The sequence below is a fragment of the Eleutherodactylus coqui genome, chromosome 11 (genome assembly GCF_035609145.1).
Source record: "Eleutherodactylus coqui strain aEleCoq1 chromosome 11, aEleCoq1.hap1, whole genome shotgun sequence".
Classification (NCBI taxonomy): Eukaryota; Metazoa; Chordata; class Amphibia; order Anura; family Eleutherodactylidae; genus Eleutherodactylus; species Eleutherodactylus coqui.
In genome coordinates, this window is record NC_089847.1 from 14,207,288 (window position 1) to 14,218,761 (window position 11,474).

Below are 11,474 nucleotides of genomic sequence, written 5' to 3' on the forward strand. Positions count from 1 at the left end.
AGAAGGGGGTGAATCATTTCTTAAGAGGGGGTCCAGTTTGGAAAACCCATTAGGGCTCACTCACACGGGCGTACGGGGAAGGCATATTACACACACCCAAATATCCACACATGCTGTAAAAGTCAGTGTGATTAACCATTAGGGGCCCCTCCACAAGTGCGCAAGAGCCGCTGCGCCGCGAACAATGCGTTTCTGCGCATATTATTATACTTTGCGCTCACAGGGTCAGTTCACAGGGGTGCAGAAGTGAATGGAGGTGTAGCGCGCCAGAGATCTCTTCCGGTCACCCACCTCCATTCACTGCAAGCAGACAGTCATCCAGAGATGGCCGACTGCCTGTTTATACCGAGCTGTAATGGAACAACTGGCGACCTTGCGCTCCGTTCCCTGGCGGGTGCTCACATGGGCTAGGGGGCGCCCGTAATTGCTTGTTTGAGGAATGTCTACTGTACAGTGAGGAGGAGGGTCATGACCATTAATGCTACTCCAGGATCCCAGGCTGCAGTAAAGCCTGCTCCGCATGGACTGAGAATGTGAAATACGTCTCATTCCTGGTTGTGGAGTTATCAAGCAACCCGTTCCACCTGGCCTGAGAGGTGAGCTAGTCTGCTTCTCCCCATGACAACACCTCTTGGCAGCTCAGCGTCATCATGAGGGTACTCCTCTAGTACAGGTAATAAGGTTATGGCGACTTCCATCAGTAAATGGCGTTTGAGATGGAAGGACTGCACTGCCATCTTTGGCCATGCAACCTGTGACCTGTGACCAGTCATTGCTCACTCCTGCGTATAATACATCGCTCCGTGTAAGAGGAGCCCTCGCCGCCGCTATTCGTTCACCCAATTTAACACTCATATAGCCATGCTAAAACAGCAGGACGCTGAGCGTTCAAACAGCGCTTGTGTGCAGGAGCCCCAAGTTTGCACGTCTAACTTTAAAGGGGTTGTCTCATGCCGAAACGGGTTGTTTTTTTTTTATTCAATAGGCCCCCCGTTCGGCTCAAGACAAACCCAAGGGATGGGTTTAAAAAAAAAAAAAAAAAGTTTATTACTTACCCGAATCCCCGCGCTGCAGCGATTTCTTTCTTCCTTTACCAAGATGGCCGCCGGGATCTTCACCCACGATGCACCGCAGGTCTTCTCCCATGGTGCACCGTGGGCTCTGTGCGGTCCATTGCCGATTCCAGACTCCTGATTGGCTGGAATCGGCACACGTGACAGGGCGGAGCTACGAGGACCAGCTCTCCGGCACGAGCGGCCCCATTCACCAGGGAGAAGACCGGACTGCGCAAGCGCGTCTAAAAATGCCAGAAGACAGCGAATTTAGACGGATCCATGGAGACGGGGACGCTAGCAACGGAGCAGGTAAGTGAATAACTTCTGTATGGCTCATATTTAATGCACGATGTATATTACAAAGTGCATTAATATGGCCATACAGAAGTGTATACCCCCACTTGATTTCACGAGACAACCCCTTTAAGTCAGCATTAGTAAATTAACCCCTCCGTTTAGTAGTAAAAAAAAAAGCACTTGCCACTTTGTGTTCAGCTGTAACCTTATACCACAAAGAACCAACACGGGGCGACCGTTTAAATATTTTTTTCTCTAATCCAGACGTCCATAAAAAAACCTTAAAAAAAAAATTTTAAAAAAAGGCAAAAAGCAGGTAGTTGGATCATCATTACATCTGCTATCGCCAAGAAGTGTCCATTATATTCAAATGCACACAAGTACATCCGTCACCAGCCATCCCACGTCCCGTTACTTACTACATGCCTCCCCCAGACAGAAGATTGATTGGGCTCAATCCCTTATCACACACCTGTTCATCATACCCAGCGATCGCCATAACGCAAGTCTGGAAGTGGTGTGGATGTAGACTACATCAGACGTTTCCCATAGACTGCTCCACTCACGGACATGCGGATTACCTCTCTCGTAAGATTGGACAGATCACCTGCTCCCCCATAAACCTACAAGTACTTCTGCGCCAACACTACCCGAATACCCCATCCTCCAATGAACTTACGCTGTATATTAGACTGCGAATGGGGTATTCGGGTAAAGAGGAATGTAGTCTTGGCATAGAAGTACTTGTAGGTTTATGGGGGAGCAGGTGACTGTCCAATCTTACGAGAGAGGTAATCCGCATGTCCGTGAGTGGAGCGCCATGAGATTGTAGTTATCTATGGGAACGTCTGATGTGGTCTACGTCTGTGCCACTTCCGGACTTGCGTTATGGCGATCGCTGATGGAGAACAGGTGTGTAATACAGAGGCCATCTAGGCTCATTCATCATGTGAGGCATGTGGGATGGCTGGTAACGGATGGGGATTTCATTATAGTGGCCATTTATTGGCGATACAAGATGTAACGATTAGAGATGAGCGAGCGTACTCGGATAAGCACTACTAGCTTGAGTAATTTGCTTTATCCGAGTATCGCTGTGCTCGTCCCTGAAGATTCGGGTGCCGCTGCGGCTGACAGGTGAGTCGCAGCGGGGAGCAGGGGAGAGCGGGCGGGAGAGAGGGAGAGAAAGATCTTCCCTCCGTTCCTCCCCGCTCTCCCCTGCAGCTCCCCGCTCCGTGCCGGCACCCGAAGCTTCAGGGACGAGCACAGCGATACTCAGATAAAGCACATTACTCGAGCGAGTAGTGCTTTTCCGAGTACGCTCGCTCATCTCTAGTAACGATGATCCACCTACCTGCTTTATTATTATTATTTTTATTTTTTTTAAAGGCTCTTATAAACGTTTGGATTAAAAAGTTGTTTAAACTTGTTCAGCGTTTATTCTTTGATTGGGGTATATTATCGCCTACAGACAGAGCAGCAATAGCTAGAATGGGGCCAATAGCACACGATTAGACCACATGATCAGGAAGAGTCCATTCATATAGAAACACCAAGAAGGTCTCCATTCACTGACAGGAGAACTGATACAAGACAATTTATATAATTTAATCATTCTGATCGCTTTGCAATCTTTAAAAACTTCATGTTTATTCTGACCAAGAAGAGGAACTTGGCGACTTCAGAAATGGAGACTAAAAACAATTAAACAAAAATCAAACAAGAGGCGGCGAGCGGACGGCGGCGCTGTCAGTACACTTCGTACAGCCACATGACACAGGAGCTTGTTTAAAAGTACAGTGGAGAGCGCAAAATGATTGAAAAGACAGATGGGGGGGGGGGGGGGGGGTTGATTTACAAGTCTGTTAGGGCGCGTTCACACGGTAGAGAAAATCATGCGGCTTTTGTGCATCGCGAGGTGCGCAATTATATAACCCATTATTTGCAATGGATGTATTCACACGGTGATTGTTCCCTGGCAGCGATGCAGGCAGAGAAAAAGAATAATCATACATGTTCTATTTCAGTGCAAGCCATGCATGAGAAGAGAAGATGCAGATGTGCGGTCTCCCCCACATCACACACGGATGGGGTGTCCATAGGCAGTGCGAGTCGGGCACAACTGTCACAAAAGTGAACTCAGACCAAGATCACGCTGGTGAAATTGTATTGTGATTGGCAAGAAAAAAAAAAAAAAATCACATCACCGATTATGCAAATTTCATGCGCCAAAAAAACAAAAAAAAAACAAAAAGGCATTTTCATTATGAAAAATTAAAAATTGATCCCCCCCCCCCCCCCCCATCCATTATAAATAACCGGAGAGATTTTGACAAAATCCCACTTGTTAACAGACCAACAAAAACCACTGGGGATTACTTCTGTGTGAATTGTGTGCGTCTCGCAATGCAAATAAACACGTTCCCGTGAATGCGCCACATTTCCTCTCCGCCAGGCACATTTCTTCGCAGTAAATGTAACTCCCGCCCATAAATGGGTTCTGGATCCCAAGAATTGATAGAACATCTCCGGGTCTTGTTGATCATCACCATCAGGTTACTCCGGCATGGAAGAGGTTACAGCCGGCGCTATCTGGGTCCATTCAGTGCTATACATCTGGTTTGGCAGCTTTGGTGGCATTCTCCAGTATCTTTCTCTTCCACTCCTCATAGTCCTCCACATCGGCGTCCGAGCTGCGTGCCTGCTTGCGTGGGACGTCCTCATCTTCATCATCAGATGCTGTTGACATAGACAGATTATGCGCCAATTACATGGGGCTTCCTTCTCTTTCCATACCTGTCACAAGCACCAGGCTATTACATCATCAACCACACATCTCATGCCGGGGAAAGGAGGTTCTCCTCCGCACAAAAAAAAAAAAAATCTAAAGTCTTACTTTTCTACCGCTGTAGCTGTCGGGGAGGAGGGGGCTTGGTTTTTGCAGGGTGGGATGTATCTTTCAATAGTCCTATTTGAATGTACTCTAAAAAAACTTAAATTTCTCCGTGAAAAACAAAAACAAACAAAAAAAACCACACTATTCCACCATCTTGTATGGGGGGGGGGGGGGGGGGGGGGCGGCATTGGGGTGTTGCTTTCACAGTGCACTTTCCAGCAAAACTGATTTTATTCTGTGGGTTTGTAGGAATAAGACGATAAGAAATTTCATCTAGTTTTAATTTTTGCTGTACCGCTTTAAAAAAAAAAAATCTTTGAAAAAGTTTTTTGCTGCCAGTTATGTGAGGGCTCTTTTGTGGAGCATCATGTACTATTTGTGAGGCGCTCTTGACACCATTTTTGGAGTACATGTGACTTTTTGATCACTTTTTAAATACATTTTTCTTAGAGATTGGGTGACCCAAAAAGACAGGAAATACACCCGTGTGCATGAGGCCTGAGGGCAGCTACACAACCGGATTTTTGCTGTGGAATCCGCAGCAGGCGTCTGCACTGCAGATCCACAGCAAATACTGTCCAAAGCATGCGATGGAAAAACGCTTTCTCCAGGAACACTTGCTGAAACCGACTCTGGTTCCTGCTGGCTCTATTTTTTGCGCCGATGGCTTCCATTGAAGTCAATCGAAGCCGCCTGTTCCGCAGCCCTGCCGACATTGCGGAAAGGCTGAGCATTTTGCATCATCGCCTAGCAACTGCATGGCAAAAAAAAAAAAAGAAGACTGTACTGCACATGTCTGACGGAGAGCTGTGTGGACCATCCACAATACAGAGAAAGTACGGGGACGCCAGTGAGGCACAGGGTCGGATTCTGCTGTGAGCTCCCACATGTAGAATCCGCCCCCTTCGTGTGCAGGCACCCCAATATGGATGTTTTTTTACCGCAGGTGTGCACCCAGCCTTAAATAGATGCAGCCCTCACCGTGGCGTGCGATAGAACATGCATAGGACATTTGCGTAGCTCACGGCACTGTTTCCAGTAAATGGAAACCACAACACTGCTGGAGTTCCATGGCAGATGCCAACCGCAGCTCACGCACCTTATGACAGGTCCCGATTGCCGCTATTCTTACAAAACACGAGACGTTCCGCGATGGAGGTGCCCGATGAAACCTCTGACGCAGATATCAGAGCCAGCGTTATATGCCAGTTATCAGATAACACATAACTGCAGGTCTATATAGCGACATCCGTCACAGAATACGTGTGTTGTGGCCAAACAGCGAGACGTGAACAGAGCGCCGTACGATATTATGCAAGACTGGATCGTTATTCGCGTCCCGCTCCTCGCTTACCTCGGTCTCGTTCTATGCGCTCCAGTAAGGTTCTCGTCTTTTTCCGCGGCTGCTGTGTGATTGCCGTGTTTTCCTCTAGAATATAAAGAGGCCGACCTCAGAAGTCACAGAACAAACAAGACGGGTTACATTCTGCTCTGATCTACGAGCCGAGCGCCACAACAACATCTGGAGTGGCGACAATCAGCATGAACTCACGGCAGATCTGCGCTCCGATCCTCTCCAGCTGCGCGCACAGGCGCTCGAATATGCTCCGCCGCACTCCTGACGCCGACAGCAGTTTGTTCTTTTCCACTTTCAACTTCAGGCACCTAGGAAACAAGTCATACTTCACCGACTGGGAAACCTAAATCTAGTTTAACCCCTTAAGGACACTGTCCTTTTTAGACTTTTGTTTTAGTCCTCCACTTACAAAAAGAAAACTTTTTTTGGGGGGGGAGGGGGGACGCAGTTGTACGGTATCCAAAGGTAAACGCAGAAGTGCTGGGCAGAATGGCGCAGTCCTCCTCAGGAATAATAGGCAATCAAGACCAGACTCCTTTTTATTCCACAACAGGGCCTGATGCGTTTAGGAGACACGGGAACGATGACCGCTCAGTAAGTGGCGGTGGAGCACGCTGGAGATCGTTCCGGCCACCCCCCTCCAATCACAGTATACAGGCAGTCTGTCATAGATGAAGGATTGCCGATTTTCGTGGGCTGATCGACGTTTGGTTTTTATGTCAGCACAACGAACGATCATTCAGATTCCCGCGATCCAGAGAGAATCTGAAGGACACCATCCCGTGTAAAAGGGGCTTCATACTATAGAAGGGGCAGTGAGGCGCATGGAGCATCTTCTGGTGGGCGTCATTCAGAGATGGACAATATGGCTATATGAAGCTACTTATTTGCAGGTACACATTCCTACCTGCATGCGGCATATATAGCGGCGGCGATGAATAACGGCTTGCTTAAATCAAGGTCCTCCTGCTGAGCCTGCGGAAGGCTGGACTCGTATCTGCAGAACACAAGACAAGGGGTCCAAATAGTCGTTAGTGAATAATAGAGAAACAATCATCCAACATGACCCTGAAAGCCGCGGCTCAGCCAATTCATAAATCCCACCTCCACAATGTAATAGCTGTGATTGGTTCATCGAGTGCTGCATTGATTGGCTGAGCGCAGTGCTCAAGAACCAATCACAGCCATCGCTTCCTGGAGGCGGGATTTAGGAATCCCTTAAGCAGGAAGTGATGATGCGCGAGCTGCTAGGACTTCCGGAACAGTGCAGACCTCTGGAGAGCGGTGTGAGGGACCTGGGCTGTGCCTGCTAGGTAACAAACATTTTATTTTAATACAATACATATATTAATGTAGTGTAGATAGGGCTTATTTTCAGGGTAGGGCTTATGTTTCAAGCCGCTCCCCAATCTTATCAGTAGTTTGACCTACTTTCTGCACTGCTCTTCTGGCTACCGGACGCACACTGAGCTTCGGTAGTCTAAGACACCGCATGCTGCTCTGATTGGCCGGTTCTGGTCATATGCAATGTCTTATACTAATGATGCATGCTAATGTACGGTCAGTGAAACAGTGCGGCCATCTTTGTTTCTCCAGGCCCAGAGGGGAGCTTCAATTCTAGGAACGGTAGGGATCAGAGGCTGAAGCCCACAGATGACATTCCCTACTGCTTATCAATGTTATTAGCCAGTATGACGATTACATCGAAAATCAATGCACGAACGGTAATTTGCATATTTTCTGACCTGTTGAGGATTTTGGACGCCGTGTTCACAGCCTCCAGGCAGCCATGTTGTACCGCAAGGTCCCTGATGCTGAACTTGGAGTCCACCCCCAGCAGACACTCAAACGACTTCTGACAGCTCAGATAAACCTTCTTGTTTAGTCCGGAGAGTCGAACCAGATAGTCCTGAAAAAGGAAATAAATAGTTTACTTTCTGTAGCCACTATATGAGAAGCATTCAGAGGAGTGCACTAGTGGCCACAACGTGTAAGTGCACCGTGTCTCATTAAAGGGGTCTTCTGAGGCAGTAAACATGTGAAGTAGGTGCTCTATGGCAGCCTGCGCCCATTTTCAGTAATGTCCCCTTCCAGGTGTGTCCTACCGCGTTTCCCCAGAAAATAAGCCCTAGCTAGATTACATTAACGAAAAAAAAAAAAGGAATACATTACCTAACAGGCGCTGTCCGGGTCCCCCACGCAGCTCTCCAGAGGTCCGCGCTGTTCTCGCAGTCCTAGCCACTCGTACAACATCCCTTCCTGGTTGCGGGATTCATAAATTCCGTCTCCAGGAAACTATAGCTGTAACTGGTTCTTCGAGCGGCACGGCTCAGCCAATCAATGCAGCACTGGATGAACCAAGGCAATGGCTGTGACTGGTTCTTCGAGTGCCACGGCTCAGCCAATCAAAGCCATTGCTTTCTGGAGGTGGGATTTAAGAATCCCTTAACCAGGAAGTGATGTACGAGTGGCTGAAGATAAGCACGGACCTCAGGAGAGCGGCGTGATAGATGTGAACCGAGCCTGCTAAGTAAAATAAGACATGCCCCAAAAATAGGACCTAGTGGTTATCTTGGGTCTTATTTTCGGGGAAACCGGGTACTACAGCTACCATCTCACACTGCGTCTTCTTGATTGTGGCCAATTTAGAAGATGTCACTGTGCATGCTCTAGGCCCACCACGCCCATCCATTGCTGTCATGTCCGTCTGACTAACCTACCCATCTGATCTGAATACAGGCTGCATGATAGAACAGACAAACAGGACTTCTCACTCAGCACTTCACATAGAATCTACGAGAACCCAGCGGTGCTCCGCCCGTCTAAACGTTCCGCATGTGAACCTAGCGGTGGCGTCCACGCTCGTGCGGTCTTTTAGACGACTGGCATCCCGTCTAAATGGGGTATTACTGTGTATTCATACGTGCGAGGTTCCCCTGTGGGTTCCATCTGATTTGGAGACAGAAAGAACTCACATGCGATGGGAAAACACTCACTTGTATGGGCTTATTCATACAAGAAAGCTCCAGCACTGACTTTTTCTTGGTTTTTATGAGAATACTCCCATGAACACCGCAGCCAGGGTGGCTGGGAGTACAGAAACCGCCAAACGGGGTGCACTGCGCCATTTCCATACCCACCACATAGAGCCAAGATACGGTCAGAGGATGCAAGATCTTGAGAGGTGGGACCCGCATTTATCAGACTTATGGCATATCTTGTGGGTCCAAGATAGGAATACCCCTTTAGAACAATGACAGCTAAAAGTGACCCTCTGGTCTTGGACAAACAAAGATGGCTGCACCACCTCTGACTACCTGATGCTCATTGCATATTCATATACATCTGCTTCGACTAATCAGTGCCGTCCGCACGAGCAGTGCTGTAGTGTCTTAGACTACCAGTATATGCCAATACACAAAGACACTACATGCTGGTCAGCACTGCTCGTGCGGATGGCACTGATGAATCAAAGCAGGTGTGCAGTGTCTTAGACTAATGATGTATACTAGTTCACCAGCAAGGAGAAGGGGGGACATTGGGCCCCATTTCTCAATATTGATGGGTGTCTCATCAGTGAGACCTCCACCAATCAGGCTATTCTGTGAATAGGTGGCAAGTCAATACCCCTTTAAAATACGTCAGCTCTCCAGCACCAGAAAATCTTAATCTTAGCCTCTCCTTATGGAAATCAGTGTTATCCAAGATCTCAAGAGTTCACAAATGATCACCCTTAAAGGGGCGGTTTCATCAAGAAAACGCTTTTTTTAAATTGCGTCCGGCCCACGTTCCGCAGATTGCTCTCAAGTCCTGGTCTGCTGACCCTTGTAGTGAACCCCAAGAAAGCCGAGTAGTCGCACCTTGTCGATGGGATGATTCAACGAAGTGGCTGCGAGCTGGAGACACATGACTGCGTTACTGGTCGCTGTAGCCACGGCTGACAGTCCGGTACACTTCACATGGGACAGTCGTAGGAACTCCTCCGCTTTCCTAAAATTCAGACGTTTAAACATACAAGATTAGGATTTTTTCTGTTCCCCCCCCCCCCCCCCCCATTTACTGTCCTAAATTAGAGAATTTGTTGTCCACCCAAATATTCAGTTGCCCGTGCGCAGACCGCTACACTGAGTAATTCCAACCTATAGGGCAGGGGGCTTCAGGCACTTTGCTGGGAGTGATGGTTGCGGCAAACTGCTACTAGAACGGCTACAGAAGCATAAACTAAGCACAACCCTCATGATGGCATACGGCGCCCTCTAGAACAATAAGTGCACAGAACATGAGTGCTCACCAAGGGTGGCTTCACACGGGGCGACTATCATCCAAATAGTCACTAGAAAGAGTGAAGGCGAATGACAGTGAATCCGTGTAACCACAATCGCCAACTGGGCGATAAAGGTACCTTTACGAAGGGCGATTTTCATCCTGTGTAAACAGCGAAGGCGGGCGCTAAAAATCCTGTGTACCAGCGGCCCCCTAGAGGGCACTGAGGAAGAAATCGCTAACTTGTCGAAGCCCCATAGATCTCTTCCGCCTTGCATAAATATACAATGAATGTACGTTTGTCATCCATATTGGCTGCACAGTTACACGATTACAATCGGCTGGTACTACAGACCCAAGCCGGCCACGCTGCAGGTTTTTTTTCACGTGCACAAAATACACACGTGAAAACCGCGTCTGAATACTCCAAGGCAAATCAATGGGGTTCATAATGTGCATATTACAGGCGTGAAAAATATGCAGGAGCCCGCAGCGGATGCCAGCCCTGATAGCGGTCGGGCACCCTGCGTACCTGTCTTCGGCCGGCTGCACACGACTAGGTTTGGATTGCAGAATCCGCGACCATCATCCGCACGGACAATCCACGGTATGCCGCATCCATTCAAACAATAGAACATTCTCATGGAAATAAAGCACAGCATGTTGTATTTTAGTGCAGATTCCGCACGTTCGGCTTCCACTGAAGTCAACTGAAGCTGTCCGATCCGCAATTGACATTGCAGAGAGGTCGCGGGAACAAACATCATCGCCTCGCAACGGCATGGGAAAAACACTGATTTAAAAAAATAATCTATACTGCGCATGACCAACGGCGAGCCACCGCAGCCATCCACAACACAGGTGAAGGCAGGTACCCACGGTCATCAGCCGCGATCACGGACAAATTCCGCTGCAGGCTCCCGGACGGCTTAAATCTGTATTGCAGTTGGCGGCAGCGGATCGACATCGGACATGTGTGGGTACAATGACGCAGGTACTTGCGACCCATCAAAAAATGTCGATTGTGGATGGGCCGCGGGTCGGATGGCTTCCATTGACTTCCATCCGCGCAGAATCCACATTTAAATAAAAAATGCTGTGATTTTATTTTTAGTGAGCGCTAATCGCAATCCGATCGTGTGAGCAGACATGCGAACATTCTATTGTTTAAGTGGCTGCAGAATACCATGGATCATCCGCGCAGGTGACAATCGCGGATTCGCCATTCAAACCGGTTCGTGTTCAGCCGCCCCAAAGAGAGCGCAACCACACCTGCGTGAATGAGGCTTAAAAACCGCCCTCCGTGAAAGTGAGTTTACACCCCCCATCTAGAAGAACCAGCTGCCATGGTCTCCATAAGCACACAGTATCATCACACCAGCGCCGCCCCCTGCAGACTTCCCCCACCATAACAGCTACAAGTGACTGTAGAACTACAACCCCCAGCAGAGCAGAGCCGACCCCTTCCCCATACGTACCCCAGCACCCTGGCGGAGGTGATGCCCAGTTTCGGTGCCAGCCTCTTCAGCGCCTCGGACTCCATCATCAGCTGCTCTGCCGGATTTTCGCGCGAAAACTACTAGGATTCCACTAGCTCCGCCCACAC

At 48.6% G+C, this 11,474-nt stretch overlaps 1 protein-coding gene across 2 annotated transcripts; it reads right to left on the minus strand.

Annotated features, from left to right (window-relative positions):
* Window positions 1-3,652: 3,652 nt before the first annotated feature.
* ORC6 (origin recognition complex subunit 6) lies at window positions 3,653-11,474 on the minus strand. Of its 2 annotated transcripts, XM_066583043.1 has the most exons (7): window positions 11,347-11,474; window positions 9,466-9,595; window positions 7,351-7,514; window positions 6,513-6,602; window positions 5,801-5,913; window positions 5,603-5,677; window positions 3,653-4,091 (listed from the first exon to the last, which is right to left on the minus strand). In XM_066583043.1, exons 1-7 carry the CDS (start codon window positions 11,412-11,414, stop codon window positions 3,961-3,963), a joined length of 771 nt encoding a protein of 256 aa, XP_066439140.1. In that variant the 5' UTR covers window positions 11,415-11,474; the 3' UTR covers window positions 3,653-3,960. The 2 variants fall into 2 exon arrangements, with proteins under 2 accessions (XP_066439140.1, XP_066439141.1); XM_066583044.1 differs by lacking the exon at window positions 6,513-6,602.

What these genes read in the sequence shown, in the direction of transcription:
- ORC6 (XM_066583043.1), bottom strand. Translation starts at nt 11,414, where the DNA reads ATGATGGAGTCCGAGGCGCTGAAGAGGCTGGCACCGAAACTGGGCATC. An exon ending in ACCTCCGCCAGGGTGCTGGG is followed by an intron (nt 9,596 to 11,346) that starts GTACGTATGGGG and finishes TCTGAATTTTAG; the next exon opens with GAAAGCGGAGGAGTTCCTAC. An exon ending in GATCGGAGCGCAGATCTGCC is followed by an intron (nt 5,678 to 5,800) that starts GTGAGTTCATGC and finishes TTTATATTCTAG; the next exon opens with AGGAAAACACGGCAATCACA.